This window comes from Hypanus sabinus, chromosome 19 (assembly GCF_030144855.1).
Source record: "Hypanus sabinus isolate sHypSab1 chromosome 19, sHypSab1.hap1, whole genome shotgun sequence".
NCBI lineage: Eukaryota > Metazoa > Chordata > Chondrichthyes > Myliobatiformes > Dasyatidae > Hypanus > Hypanus sabinus.
In genome coordinates this window covers 19,702,737-19,719,529 of record NC_082724.1, presented here as the reverse complement: position 1 = coordinate 19,719,529, position 16,793 = coordinate 19,702,737, and the positions used below count along the sequence as shown (strand labels likewise).

The 16,793-nt window shown below is 36.7% G+C and overlaps 1 protein-coding gene across 1 annotated transcript in view; it reads left to right on the top strand.

The window, feature by feature from the left end:
* wnk2 (WNK lysine deficient protein kinase 2) overlaps positions 1–16,793 on the top strand; it is a 174,251-nt gene that overhangs the window by 122,621 nt on the left and 34,837 nt on the right. The window contains exons 21-23 of the mRNA XM_059944123.1: positions 10,878–11,521; positions 12,791–13,005; positions 14,370–14,558. Of these exons, the coding sequence (XP_059800106.1) occupies positions 10,878–11,521; positions 12,791–13,005; positions 14,370–14,558 (1,048 nt within the window). The remainder of the gene's footprint in view (positions 1–10,877; positions 11,522–12,790; positions 13,006–14,369; positions 14,559–16,793) is intronic.

Genomic DNA, 16,793 nt, shown 5'->3' with positions numbered 1-16,793 from the left:
GACACGCTGGAAGCAGGAAGCATGTTCCCGCTGATGGGTGAGTCCAGAACTAGAGGCCACAGTTTAAGAATAAGGGGTAGGCCATTTAGAACAGAAATGCGGAAGAACTTTTTCAGCCAGAGAGTGGTGCATATGTGGAATGCTTTGCCCCAGAAGGCAGTGGAGGCCAAGTCTCTGGATGCATTCAAGAGAGAGTTAGATAGAGCTCTTATAGATAGCGGGGTCAAGGGATATGGGGAGAGGGCAGGAACGGGGTACTGATTGGGTATGATCAGCCATGATCACAGTGAATGGCGGTGCTGGCTAGAAGGGCCGAATGGCCTACTCCTGCACCTACTGTCTATTGTCTATTGAAACATTCTTTTCAACATTTTAAGCAAGATTAGTGTATTATTTTTGTTTTGTACAATTTTAGAGTGAAAAAAAGGAAAGGAGCACTATGTGAAGGTTTGGGCACCCCAAGAGATTTGAGCTCTCAGATAACTTTTTTACCAAGGTCTCAGACCTTAATTATCTTGTTAGGGCTATGGCTTGTTCACAGTCATCGTTAGGAAAGGCCAGGTGATGCAAATTTCAAAGCTTTATAAATACCCTGACTTCTCAAACCTTGTCCCAAAAATCAGCAGTCATGGGCTCCTCTAAACAGCTGCTTAGCACTCTGAAAATTAAAATAAATGATGCCCGCAAAGCAGGAGGAGGCTATAAGAAGATAGCAAAGTGTAGCCGTTTCCTCAGTTCGTAATGTAATTAAGAAATGGCAGTTAACAGAAACAGTGGAGGTCAAGTTGTGGTCTGGAAGACTAGGAAAACTTTCCAAGAGAACTTCTCGTAGGATTGCTAGAAAGACAAATCAAAACCCCCGTTTGACTGCAAAAGACCTTCAGGAAGATTTAGCGGACTCTGGAGTGGTGATGCACTGTTTTACTGTTCAGCGACACCTACACAAATATGGCCTTCATGGGTCATTAGAAGAAAACCTTTCCTGCATCCTCACCACAAAATTCAGCGTTAGAAGTTTGCAAAGGAACATCTAAACAAGCCGGATGCATTTTGGAAACAAGTCCTGTGGATTGATGACGTTAAAATAGAACTTACTGGCGGCAATAAGCAAAGATATATTTGGAGAGAAAAGGGTGCAGAATTTCATGAAAAGAACACCTCCCCAATTGTTAAGCACAGGGGTGGATTGATCAGGCTTTGGGCTTGTGTTGCAGCCAATGGCACAGGGAACATTGCACTGGTAGAGGGAAGAATGAATTCAATTAAATACCAGCAAACTCTGAAAGTAAACATCACACTGTCTGTAAAAAAAAAACTGAAGATGACAAGAGGATGGCTTCTACAACAGGATAATGATCCTAAGCACACCTCAGAATCTACAATGGACTACCTCAAGAGGTGCAAGCTGAAGGTTTTGCCATGGCTCTCAGAATCCCCCGACCTAAACATCATTGAAAATCTATGAATAGACCTCAAAAGAGCAGTGCATGAAAGATGGCCCAAGAATCTCACAGAACTGGAAGCCTTTTGCAAAGGAAGAATGGGTGAAAATCCCCCAAACAAGAATTGAGAGACTTAGCTGGCTTCAGAAAACATTTACAAGCTGTAATACTTACCAAAGAGGGTGTTACTAAGTACTGACCATGCAAATAGCCCAAACTTTTGCTTTGGGCCCTTTTCCTTTTTTGCTATTTTGAAACTGTAAAAGATGGAAATTAAAAAGTAACCTTGCTTAAAATATTAAAGAAATGTGTCACCTTTAACTTTATGCCTTTTGGAAATCAGGTAATCTTTTACTCGCTTAGCTATTCACAGTAACAGAAATTTTGACCAGGGTGCCCAAGCTTTTGCATGCCACTGTATATGTCACTATGTATAGCCAGAGATTCATTTTCTTGTGGGCATACTCAGAGAATCCAAGAACCATAATAGAATCAATGACAGGCCGCACCCAACAAGGTGGACAAACAACTGATGTGCAAAAGACAACAGACTGATTATTCCTTAGACAAGAAAATCTTCAGATACTGGAAATCCAAGCAACACACAAAATGCTGGAGGAACTTAGGAGGCCAGGTGGCATCTATAGAAAAGAGTAAATAGTTGACGTATCAAGCTGAAACTCGTCATCAGGACTGGGGAGAAAGGATGAGAAGTTAGAGCAAGAAGGTGGGGGGAGGGGAGGAGGAAGTACAAGGTGGTAGGTGATAGGTGGAACCAGGGGACAGGGAGGGGTGAAGTCAAGAGCTGGAAAGTTGTTACATGAAAGAGAAAGTTCTGGAGAAGGGGGTATCTGATTGGAGAGGGTAGAAGGGAAGGGGAGGAGCACCAGTGGAAGGAGATGGACAGATGAGAAGATGGGAGAGGGAAATGGGAATGGTGGAGGGGGGGGGGGGCAATTACCAGAAGTTTGAGAAACTAATGTTCATGCCATCAGGTTGGAGACTATCCAGACAGAATATAAGGTGTTGCTCCTCCAACCTGAATGTGGCCCCATCATGGCAGTAGAGGTGGTCATGGACTGACATGTCAGAATGGGAAATAGAATTAAAATGTGTGGCCACTGGGAGATCCCATTTTTTTCTGGTGGACAGAGCATAGGTGCTTGGCAAAGCATTCTCCCAATGTACATCATGTCTCACCGATTTACAGGAAACCACATTAGGTGTACTGGATAGTTCTTATGGTTCTGAAGGTCAAAGATGAAAAATATTTAAAATCTCACAGCAGAGATGAATTTCAAAGCTCTACCCATCTTTACCAAAAGGTATTGCCTTTCTGAGACCTCAGCTCTAGACCTCTTAAAACCTACACTGCTATCAGAATTCTAGGCACAGAGGTCCAGCATTTGCACTATTTAGTTTGGAATTCTTCTTGAGCTTTTAATATGAACAGCATAACTCACATGTTGGAAAAGACTCTGGGTCAGATGCCTATCTGTGCAGTTGCTCAGCAAAGTACAGTTGGCCTTCCGTATCCACGGGTTCTGCATCCGTGGATTCAACCAACCGTGGATCGAAAATATTAAAACAAAATTCTAGGAAGTTCCAACAAGCAAATCTTGAATTTGCCCCACACCGAGCACCACACTGAATCCACATGAATGAAGTGATGTGTAGGCTTACCCTGCTGTAGCCTCCCGCCATCTCACAGATCCTCAGTCTCTCTCCAGCACTCGTCGTTTGAGCATTGTTCGCCTCACGTCTCATTTGTCTGCTACTTGTGTTGTCAGCGAGAGGAAGAAGTTTAAGGCTAGTGGGATGGCTGTAAAGCACTACAGCCTCAAGAACTTAAAGATCATGGGAGGATCGGCATCGGCTGATGCCGAGACCGCATCAGCGTTCCCAGAAGAGCTACGATGGTTGCATCTGTACTGAATGTGTACTGACTTTTTCCTTGTCATTATTCCCTAAACAATGCAGTATAACAACTATTTACATTGTATTAGGTATTATAAGTAATCTAGCCATATAACCATATAACAATCACAGCACGGAAACAGGCCATCTCAGCCCTCCTAGTCCGTGCCGAACTCTTAATCTCACCCAGTCCCACCTACCCGGACTCAGCCCATAACCCTCCACTCCTTTCCTGTCCATATACCTATCCAATTTTACCTTAAATGACACAACTGAACTGGCCTCTACTACTTCTACAGGAAGCTGATTCCACACAGCTATCACTCTCTGAATAAAGAAATACCTCCTCGTGTTTCCCTTAAACTTTTGCCCCCTAACTCTCAAATCATGTCCTCTCATTTTAATCTCCCCAACTCTCAATGGAAACAGCTTATTCATGTCAACTCTATCTATCTCTCTCAAAATTTTAAATACTTCGATCAAATCCCCCCTCAACCTTCTACACTCCAATGAATAGAGACCTAACTTGTTCAACTTTTCTCTGTAATCTCAAGATCTAGAAATCTAGAGATGATTTAAAGTATACGGGAAGATGTGCGTAGGTTATAAATACTATGCCATTTTATATAAGGGACTTGAACATCTGTAGATTTTGGTATCCACGGGGAGTCCTGGAACCAGTCCGCCGCGGATACTGAGGGATGACTGTACAAGACTCTGAAATATCAAGCCTGGAAATTGATTTCTTATAAACAAACATTGCATCTCTAAGTATTATGAGCTTGCATAATTGCATGACGGACAGAAGGAGAATAATGCAATTAGGTTCTGTGTTGGAATCGCTGTCCATAATTCCAACTTGCTCTGGCTATTCACTGAGAGCTGATCTTTGACCTTCACGCCTAGGTGAAGTTCAGAAAGCAGCTGGTCTTAGGCAGTTGAACATTGAGGCCCAATCTGTGACGGAAGGTGGAGTTTAATCTTTGACAAAGCTTTTTCAATCTTTTTATTATTATTATTAATATCAACAAAATAAAATTGATAAATAGATCATGGGATTACAAATATACACATTACAACTGAACATGAAGGAATACATAAGCAATAGTTACAGTATAACTGAGTATTCCCAAATCATGGATGATACAAGTAACAAATAAACAAGGCAAACCTAGGTATATCATAATATATTTTAAAAAAACAGAAAAAAAAGAAAAATTTATGCAAAAAACTAATCTAATTAATAACTAATAAGGAAAAAAATGAAAAAAGAAAAAGAAAAAATGAAAAAAAGGGCTGTTTATAATATCTCCCAAAAATACAAAATCATCAGTGTCGTCAACTCCGATCCTCTCAACATATATAAAATCGAAACTGGAAAAACAAACTGGAAAAACAAATAGGCTTGGAACAGGGTCATATTACATCATATGAAAATATTGAATAAATGGTCTCCATACCTTTTCAAATTTAATAGAAGTATCAAATACAACACCTAATTTTTTCTAAATTTAGACATAACATAGTTTGAGAAAACCAATGAAATACAGTAGGAGGATTAATTTATTTCCAATTCAACAAAATAGATCTTCTAGCCATTAATGTAAGAAATGCAATCATTCAACAAGCAGAAGAGGATAAATGGAGTGAGTCCATCATTGGTAAACCAAAAATTGCAGTGATAGGATGAGGTTGTAAATCAATGTTCAATACCATAGAAATAATAGCAAAAATGTCTTTCCAATATTTTTTCAAAAGCAGACACAACCAGAACATATGAGTTAAAGACACTATCTCAGAATGACATCTGTCACAAATAGGATTTATATAGGAATAAAAATGAGCCAATTTATCCTTGGACATATGAGCCCTATGCAAACCTTAAACTGTATTAATGAATGTTTGGCACATATAGATGATGTATTAACTAATTGAAGAATTTTATCTCAATTCTCAATAGGGATAGTAAGGTTAAGTTCTCTTTCCCAATCATTTTTAATCTTTTAGAAAGGCTCTGAATGTATCTTCATAATTATATTGTAAAGTTTTGATATTAGCCCTTTCTGAGAAGGATTTAGTTCAAACAAGTTCTCCAGAATACCTGAAGATGCAAAATTCAGAAAAGTAGGAAGTACAGTATTTAAGAAATTCCTAATCTGTAAATATCTAAAAAAAAAATGAAATCTAGGCAAATTATATTTATTAGATAATTGTTCAAAAGACATAAAACAATTATCCAAAAATAAATCGGAAAATCATAGTAATCCTTTAGTCTTCCAAGCTGAATAAGCTTGGTCTATAATAGAAGGATTAAAAAAAAGCAATTGGATACAATAGGAATATTTAAAACAAACTGAGTCAATCCAAAAAATTTCCAAAATTGAAATCATATACGTAAAGTATGTTTAACTATCGGATTGTCAATTTGTTTCGGCAATTTAGAAAGAGCAAAGGGAAGAGAAGACCCTAAAATAGAACCCAATGAAAATCCTTGTACAGATTTAATTTCCAGGTTCACCCAATGAGGGCTAAAAGATAAATCCCAATCCTTTAACCAACATATCAAATATCGGATATTAACTGCCCAATAATAAAATCTAAAATTAGGCAATGCTAATCCACCTTCCTTCCTTGCCTTCTGTAAATATTTTTTACCTAATCTAGGATTTTTATTCTGCCATATATATGAGGAAATTTTTGAATCAACATTAGCAAAAAAAGATTTCGGAATAAAAATTGGTACCACTTGAAATATATAGAAAAACTTGGGTAAAATAACCATCTTAATAGCATTAATCTGACCTATCAGAGATAAAGATACTGGTGACCATATAATAAACAAACATTTAATCTGATCGATTAGGGGTAAAAAATTAACCTTAAATAAGTCTTTATAGTTTTTTGTGATTTTAATCCCTAAGTAAATAAAAGAGTCATTAACTAATTTAAAAGGTAAATTTCCATAAATTGGAACCTTTTTATTTAAAGGAAACAATTCACTCTTATTAAGATTTAATTTATACCCGGAAAAATTACTAAATTGAGCCAACAATGATATAACTGCAGGAATGGATTTCTCAGGATCAGAAATAAATAATAATAAATCATCTGCATATAATGATAGCTTATGTATATCCGTCCCACAATTAATGCCAAAAATGTTCTGTGATTCTCTGATAGCAATTGCCAAGGGTTCTAAAGCAATATCAAATAATAATGGACTAAGAAGACAGCCTTGTCTAGTACCCCAAAATAAACGAAAAAAGGGAGATCTTTGATTGTTAGTAAGCACCGAGGCTACTGGAGTATGATAAATCAGTTTAATCCGGGAAATGAATGTTGGACTAAAATTAAACTTCTCAAGCATAGTAAATAAGTATGGCCATTCAACTCTATCAAATGCTTTCTCCGCATCTAGTGAAATGACACATTCTGAAGTGCTATGTGAAGGAGTATAAACAATATTCAATAATCTCCTAACATTGAAAAAAGAATAGCGATTTTTAATAGAACCAGTTTGATCTTCTAAAATAATCAGGGGTAATACCTTCTCCAGCCTGGATGCCGGTAACTTGGAAAAGATCTTGGAATCTACATTCAATAAAGATATTGGTCTATGGGATGCACAGTCAGTAGGGTCTTTATCTTTCTTCAATATTAAAGAAATGGAAGCTCTATAAAAAGATTGTGGCAGATTACCCAATCTAATTGCTTCTTCAAAAACCCTGCATAACCAAGGAGAAAGAGTAGCAGAAAAACATTTTTAAAATTCTACTGGATACCCATCTGGACCTGGTGCTTTCCCACAATTCATAGAGGAAATAACCCCTTTAATTTCTGCATCCGTAATAGGAGTTTCTAATATTGAAAGATCGTCTGATGATAATTTTGGAAAATTCAATTTCCCAAGAAAATCACACATGGTGGTATAATCATGAGTGAATTCAGAATGATACAGGGAGGTATAAAAATCTTGAAATGATTTGTTTATCTCATCATGATTAACTGTCAGATCCCCATTCTGCTGACGAATCTTAGTAATCTGACGTTTAACCAAAGCATTCTTCAATTGACTAGCTAACAGTTTACCCGATTTATCACTATGTATATAAAAATCAGATCTGGTTTTCATTAATTGATTTTCAATCAAATGTAAGTAATAAACTATGTTCCATTTGAAGTTCAACCCTTTGTTTGTAAAGCTCCTTACTAGGAGTAGTCAAATATTTCTTGTCAATCTCTTTAATTTTATTAACCAATAAAAGAGTTTCTTTCTTAATGCGTTTTCTCAGACCAACAGAGTAGGAGATAATCTGTCCATGTATATATGCTTTAAAAGTGTCCCAAAGTGTTCCGCAAGAAATATCATCCATGGAATTAGTTGAAAAAAAGAAATCGATCTGTTCCTTCATAAATTTAATAAAATCCGGATCTTGCAGTAAGGTAGAATCAAATCGCCATTGTCTAGCACTAGAAGCTGTATCCATAAATTTAATAGAAAGTTTTAATGGAGCATGGTCAGAGATGGCTATAATATCATAATTACAACCAATTTCAGATGAAATAAAACAAGAGTCAATAAGAAAATAATCAATTCTCGAGTAGGAATGATAAACACATGAGAAAAATGAAAACTCTTTGTCCTTAGAATGCCAAGATCTCCAAATATCAAAAATTCCATTCTCTGTCAAAAAAGAGTTAATATAAGTGGCCGACTTATTAGGTAAAGTCTGAGTAGATATAGATTTGTCCAACAAAGGATTTAAACAACAATTAAAGTCACCACCCTTTATTAACTTATATTCATTTAGATTAGGTAGAGAAGTAAATAAGGACTTTAAAAAATCGGGATAATCCACATTTGGAGCATAAACATTAACCATAGCAACCTTTTTGTTAAAAAATAAGCCAGTAATTAACAAAAATCTACCATTCGGATCCGAAAAGATATCGTGCTGGACAAGTGCAATAGAGGAGTCAATAAAAATTGAAACTCCCTTTACTTTCGCATTCAAATTCAAATGGTACTGTTGACCCCGCCAAAACCTAAAAAATCAATAATTATCCTTTCCTCACATGAGTTTCTTGTACAAAAATAATATGTGCATTAAGTCTTTGGAATACTTTGAAAATCTTTTTCAGTTTAATCGGATGGTTTAAGCCATTAGTATTCCAAGAGACAAAATTAATGGTCTGAGCCATATTTCTGAAATCAACCCTTTGGTATATAAAGGGTTAACCAAATTATGAACTCATGCACCTCGAAGAGGAACAAAAATAAGGGGCGAACCCGGAAGTGATGACATCACGGACATTTTAGTAGTTTAAAATCAGCCCAAATGAAGAAACTAAAAAAAAACTAATGTAAAGAACATAAGATTTAGAAAAACACCCCCCACCCAAGAGAAGAAGAGACCTCCACAGCCAGGAAAAGGCTGGGAAAAAGGAGAGATGAAACTAAATCTACCCCCATATCAGCAGAAGGCAACTCCGTATATGAAGATTTAAAAAAAGATCCACCCAAGCTCTAAAGAAATAATAATCACTATACTAAAACCAAACTTTTTAATATAATTGGTAGTAAAAAAAACAAAAAGAATATAATCACTAGTAACTTATAAATTGGGTTAAAGCCCAAACAAACCAAAAAAAAAATTAAACTGTGATAAGAAATGCATTATAGGAAGAAGACGAGAGAAAAAAATGGCGAAATCAAAAAAAAAGCCAACAATATTTTAGAGAAGAAACCGCCATCTTAGTAAAAAAAAAATCACCTTCGAAGGATTAATAAAAATGACCAACGCTAAAGTACAGTGATTGAAGTAAGTAAAATAAAAAGATTAGTACATCAAAAAAAAACTTTAACTAGAGTATAAAATATAGAGTAAACCTACACCAATAGCCAGAAACAAAATCTGGTTTTGGAAACAAAAACCATCTTGCCACGATCAAAATCACTCATTTATTGGAGATGAGAATCTGCAGCAGTAGGGAAGTTCTCATTCAAAAAGCTTCTCGCTTCAGATGTAGAAAAGAAAACATGCCGAGATGCATTGGGAGGCGATATCCTGAGCTTCGCAGGGTATAAGAGCGCAGGTTTTAGATTTTTCTCTTAACATTCGGACATCAGAAGTTTAAAAAGAAGCCTTGCCTTCATTACTTCTGGACTAAAATCTTCCACTAATCAAAAATTTAATTCTTGAAATTTGACTATTCCTACACGCTGAGCCACACGAATAAGTTGCTCTTTAACATGCACGTAATGAAATCGGACAATTACAACTGGTGGTTTAGCTGAAGCACTTGGTGATCGATGCATAATTCTGTGAGCGCGATCAAGTAACGGAGGACAGTCTGGGAATACAGAAGGGAACGCATCCTTTAAAAGTTGAGCAAAGTACTTCGAGGGGTCCCCTTGCTCAATACCTTCCGGGAGACCAAGTATGCGTAAGTTCTGTCTTCTGGACCAATTCTCAAAATCAACATTCTTGGCTTTAAGTGTTTCCACCTGTTTAATCATTGAAAGTAATTACTGCTCCAGTTTTTCAATTATCAAATTATAATTATTCAATTATAATTGCAAAGTTGTGATTAGAACTTGGTGCTGGTTAACTACTGAATCCGTCTTATGCATATAATCGTGAAAAGCCTTTATATCTTGTTTGAAAATTTGTCGTTGTTCTTCAAATTTTTCATTTAAAACCTCCAGTAATATTTCATATGTCAATTCAGTGCACTTAGGATCGGTCTTTTTCTTCTTCCTGTTCTCGTTAGGATCTTGTCCAGGTTCTCACCCTTTAGATTTAAGAGCCATTTCTGTATTCATTTCTTCAAAATTCACAATAAACTCTTAAAGATAAGTCCAAGAAAGTAGCAAGAATCTTTTGGTTAGGTAAAAGTAAGTTAAATAAGGGTGATCATCGGTTAAAAAAAGTAAAGGTTATGGAGTGAATCTGAAACAATGCTCACTCCATGAGCGTCTCCTGCTGACCTGAATCTTTGACAAAGCTGAGTGACTTTGAGTTTTCAAAGTCTTTGCCTTACGGAGTCCTAAGTTATAAACAATCATGGTTCTTTTTAAACTGATTGGAAGTACTGAAGAAAGAATAGACTTTCAATGGGAAAATAAAAACAGAAGGAATTGGTTTCCCTCAGTTTAGATGGCAAAAAACTTGTAGTGGGACCAGATCAGACCTACTTCTCCTATAAAGTAATCTCCATTATAAAGATTAATCTCTGAGCAAGGTTCCATCCATCTTCCAAATAAATCCCATTTTAAACATTTTTTTTAATGTAATAGGTCCCATTCAAATTAAAATATGGGTCTCCTAAATTTCTGGTGGGATTAGATGTCTTATTATTAGTAACTCTCAGAGGAAAAGGGAAACAACTGTGTATAAAACAAGCTGCCAAGAGTTGCATGTTGGCTTGTGTTTTCTCAGAAATGCATGGAGTAAATATGTTTGAAACCCAGTCTTGGAAGAACTTGGTGATTTATAATCTCCTCTTTTATTTCAGGTTGTTCCTTCATCTCAGGATACTGGTAACAGGATTGAGTATTATACTAAAAGTGAAACAAAGCCATTCAAAGTACCAGGTCCAGCAAAAGGATATTTCAGTACATCATCAGCAAATGGTGAAAGCGATCAAAAAACAGACATGTTATCTATCAGAAGAATCAACACAATTGGCAGATTTTCAGTTATTAGTACAAAGGATGAAGTAACTTTAAAATATCCTTGTCTCAATAGATATTCTGCACCTCCTGGATTATATACAAAGGAATCCCTTACTAGTCCTGTTTTAAAGCCTTTGGTTGCTCGAGCTCAAACTTCAGCTCCCAAGGAAGTTAAGCTTCGGAGTCGCCTCTCTTCAGATTCTGATGAGTCATTCAATGTAAAACCAAAAGTTGTTCAAAAGTCACTTATTTGCAATCAGACAACCACAGATGGAAGTTTCTCTTTACCAGGAAAATCAAATGCTTTGCTGAAGAGTGATGATAAGCAGGTATCTGAACCTGCAGATGGCCAAACAACAGCAGCTCCTCCAACTATAACCATTCATTCTGCATCTCCTTCCCAGTCATCTTACATGAGCAGTGACAATGATTCTGAATTTGAAGATGCTGATATGAAGAAAGAGCTACAGACACTACGAGAAAAGTGGGTTTGTTTGTACTTGAGTTCCAGTACAAATTGACTTTGATTTGTTAAATTATTAGTCTAAATGTTATAATTGAATTGAATTTCAGTTTATTGTCATTTAGAAACCATAACTGCAATGCAGTTAAAAAATGAAACAGTGTTCCTCCAGAATGATATCACAAAAGCACACGACAGAACAGACTACACCAAAAAATCCACATAACGTTTGGCAATCCCCAATCCAGAGTATAGAGAGGCTGCAGCGTATTAATATCGTGCTACCATCTTAGCGCATTCCCCAGAAAGGAGCTTCAAATCCACCAGACAAAACGACTACCCAGGCACACCAAGTCAGGAGACCAACTCTACCACCCAACAAACCAAAAACTAAAGCTACAAGACCTACACAAAACCACATAGTTACACATAGTTATAGTTAACATGTAGTTACCGCAGTGCAAACAATACCATAATTGATAAAATAGTATCAGTAAAAATAGTCCAAAGATGTTAAAAGACTAAGTTCAAAAGAAATCACCACACAGTTTCCACGAGTCCTCAGGGTCCCGATAGACTCGTCATCCCACGCAGGCGGCAGAAGGGAATACCCCCGCTATGGACTCCATGGCGCTGCCGTACTCAGCTCTTTAAAATTTGTTTTTCTTTGGAATATGGACCAGCATCTATTATTTATTCGTATTTACATGAGAAGGTGGTGGTAAGTCACTGTTTAGAACTGCTGCAGGTTTTCTGGTCAGGGTATGAGATTCAAACAAATAAAAATGAAAGTGGTTTATCCATAAATCAGGATGATATGTCACTTTTGGGGAGAGCTGGTGGTGGTTCTATGTGCCTGCTACCCTTGCACTTGATTGGGGAAACTACAGGTTAGGGAAGTACTGTCAGAGTAGCTAAGGCATGTAGTTGCAGTGCATTTTGTAAATGATACCCACTGGGCACCCATGGTAGATGACATTCATGTACAGGATGGTTAAGGGGCTGCTTTATCCTGGGTGATGTCAAACTTTGTGAGTTATTGGAAGTGCATAACAATAGACATCTGACTTGTGCCTTGAAGATGGTAAAAAGACAGTGTAATGGAATTCTTTTAATTAGATTGTTATCATGGTAAATTAAAGAATAAACAAATGTGATGTTTTCTGCATTGTGCATAGATTAAGTTAGTTGAATATAACTGCACAAATTTATACTGAATAATATATCTGTAGCTATTATGTAACTTTTCTGCATGGGAATCTTAATGTACATTTTAACATCTTGTTTTAGACACATGAAAGAGATCTCAGAACTTCAAGTTCATCAAAGGCTTGAGATTGAGGAATTGTACAGACGTTTGGGAAAACCTTTACCAGCAGCTTTAGGATTCTTGCAAGCTGTACCACCTACAGGCCGACGACGAAGACCCAGCAAGAACAAGCTAAAAGCTGGCAAGCTACTTAATCCACTAGTGCAGTCACTGAAGAGCGCAGCCTCCAATACAAGTAAGGGTGCTGATCTAAACAGCTTAACACCTACAATTGAATAGATTGTCAAAAATAACCAGATGAATAATTACAATTAGAGATGTAGGTTTGATCCCGGAGCGATAAATGCTGTGGTTCATGGAAAGCCAAGCAAAATGAAAATATTTCAGATAGTTAAAACATAAAATGTAACAGGATCTTGACTGGGTTATATAACCATTCCACCCCTTACTTGCATCCCAGGAAATAATCTGGAAAATCTCCTCCATACTGCTCCAAAGTCACATGGACAACCAAATCTGCAAAAAATAAACATTTCTAAAACCCTTACCATTGAATTGAACATAAAATTTCCCTAATTTTTTGCAGTACCCAGACAATAGGCTGAGCTTGTTTTTCATAGAGTAAATAAAGTTGAGGGATGACCTGATAGAAATTATGAAACATGATAAAAGGCACTAATAGGGTACAGATATCAAAAACAATAGAACCTAGTTTTAAGGTGAGTGATGGTTTTTATATATACTTTTTGTCATAGAGTTTAAAGTCAGTATTATGTATTTTAAAACAACACATTTCACAACATATGTCAGAGATATTTAAAGAGGATTAAGGGGATTTTTTTCACTCTGTTTAATATTTTAAGCATGCCTTCAGAGAAGGTGGTAGAATCTGATACAATTGCTATGTTAAGAGAGAGACATTTAGACAGGAGCTTAAATAGGCAAGTGTTGAAAGTGATTCCTAATGAAGATTAAAGTTATTTGTGTAGATGGACAAAAAGTCATTATGGATTTGGTTACAACTCTGTGAAAGTAGATTCTTGAACATTGAACATGGTGTAAATGTAGAATAATATAAAAGGCCAAGATTGGTAAATGGTAACAAAGCTACGATTGAGGAAATGTACGGCTTGCTTCTTATGCCCCTTTAAAAATTATTGCAACTCTTAGATAGACTAAAAAACCTTTCTAACCTAGCAATGTATAAAATACAATTGCTTCTTGATGCACCATCAATAACTCTCTGAGACGTGAGGTGAGATATCGGCTTTTATTGACTGGAAGAGAGAACAAGCAGTAGTTGGCCACCATACTACATCCTGGAGACTGAGGGCAAGGCTCAGGCCTCAATCGCCTTTATACCGGGGTCTGTGGGAGGAGCCATGGTCTGTGGGAGGAGCCACAGGAGCAGTCAGCGGTGGGGGGGGGGGGGGGGGTGTCCAGACAGGTATATGTAGTTCACCACACTTCTTAAGAAGTTATCTCTAGTTGAATACCAAGTGGGATGTACTTTTCTCTTGTGGTTCCATCTTGATATACAGGCTCTGCAGTTATTCTAAGTAACAAACAGTACTACATAAGTGTTCTTTCCTGTTATAGGTTTACAAACAAATAGTTGTACTGCTTCTAAACATCAAGATTCTCCAGGTAGTTCTGATATGCTTGAGGCTTCTCCATCAGAGGCTGTGCAGACACAGCAGCCGTGCTCTATCAAGTCCTCCTTATCCTCTGATTATCAAGGCTTCATTAATGAAATGGGAGGTGCGGCACAAGGAGACATTGCCCAAGGTAACTGCACAAACAGTTCATTAAATATATCATAGGAGGAAGTTTTGATTAAGGAAAAACCTATTAGATTCCAACAAGATAAGCAAAATTAAAGACCATTTGTTGCTTTTTTAAAAAATGTTGGGATCTCTCCTTTGAGTTGTAATATGTTCTTGAAATTTTGTTAGTGGTCTCATTGATTGTAGATGGTATGTAAAATGACTAAATATTACATAAACTGAACAAAGTGAGAATAACATTTGATTTGAATTTTGTCACAACCCATTCCATTTGCTCAGAAGTGACAATCAGTACAGCAAATTAAATAGTGAATGTTAAAACCACAAGGTAAATGAACCTTGGAAGAAACCCTGAAAAGAGACAGATATTTAATACATAGCATCAGAGGAATAAATTGAGAAATGAACTGAGAAACATGTTTCTTTGCCTCGAAGGAGTTTCTGAGGGATAAATAAGATGGTACAGAATATGGGAAACTGTATATTCAGAACTAATAAGGCAGTATAGTTTGTAATTAGAGGGAAATTTAGTACTCATCTGGAATTTCTCATAGCTCAACACATAAAATAAGTTTACTGGCAGGTAAAAACCTAATATTATCCAATAAACGATGTGATTGCAGTGCAGATGAAAGGATTTTCTGGATGCATCAAGACGAGATTGTTCATGTATTTGATCTTATTGATATAGTGTCATCTTCTCTCTAGTCGTGTAAATATGGATTCCGGAGGTGCAATTTCTATCCAAAATTAGACCAGAGAAACTGGGGTAATCCTGGGAGGAAAGAAGGTTGAGAAAAAATTCAGTAGAAGTGAACAAGACCATGATGGGCTGAAATGGCTTCTTTCTTTCTCTTCCCCCCCCCCCCCCATTTTCATTAATAGATGGTTCTAGGGCCAATGTGTTGGGCATAAGACAATGGGAGAATGCAAGGGAAACTTGGACAGAGTGCTTTCAAGATCTGAAATGTAACCTGCAAGGTTGGTGGTAACTATCAATCGAGGCTCAAAAAGAACTGTACTTCAGTGAGAGAAAGTTAAGAGCAGGTGCATTGAACTGAATGGATGGTTCTATAAGGAGCTGTGATGGACGGTAGACTAAATGAGTTGAATAGCCTATGTGTTCTGCAAGTGATTAGTTGATTTATTACAATGTAGGTAGCAGCAGCATATCTATCATCTTATCATCTAACTGCTCAATAATGCTAGATGCAGGCACCTAGAGGATTTTAAAGAAAGTAACAATGGAAGTGGACCCTTCAGCCCACTGGACTCATGCCAATCATTAAGCATTCACATAGACCACGTAACCTACATTACTTCATTTTGGCCGTATTCCTATCAACACTCTGCAAATTTATCACTTGCCTGTGTGTAAGGGACAAATTACTGTAGCCAATTAGTCTGGCGCCCAGAAGTCTTTGAGATATAGGAGGAAACAAGAGCTCCTGAGGGAAACCCATGTATTTGCAAATTCTATATACCATTATGCCATTGGAGATCACAATTGAATGTAGGTTTCTGGAATTATGAAGCACCATTTCTGTTATCTGTACCACAGTTTTGCCCTACGTTGACATTATATACACGTGTGTGTGTACAAACACCACACAATGATAAGTCCAGAAGAAGGTCGAAGTCATGGATAGAGCAGAGCAAGTTGTGATTGCAGAGGATGTAGTCTTTTGGAACATATGTTCTTGTCATTGAATAAATGCTATTTTGCTTTCTTCTTCATTCTGCAGTTGGCCAACTTGATTGGTCCATGATTGCTTTTCATTTGTGAAATTTTTTTTTTAAGTGCAATCTCTGTATTTTTGAGACTCCACGGAGCAATATTTTTTTTTATTTTTGCTAGAAATAGAGCTATCTATGAATACAACTAAACATGTAATCAGTGCTTTATTTTACTTGGAATTGAAACTGCAATTTTTTAAAAAAATTCCAAATCTTCTGTTAGTAAAATGCATGATTTACTGACATCTTAAGTATTGTTGCAATAAATGATTATTGCAACAGAGTCAGCAGATAGTCTTTTCTACTCATTTTTGATATATCATTACACATGACCTTGTTTATTTAAAATTTATTATACCTCTCATCCAAACAAAAGTTGACAGATGTTGGGATGAATTAAACTTCAATTCCTTTTTATCTTTTGGGGAGACAAATGGTATATACAGATACTTCTGTTGAAAATGAAGGATTATGACTTGAAACATCAACTTGCTATTTT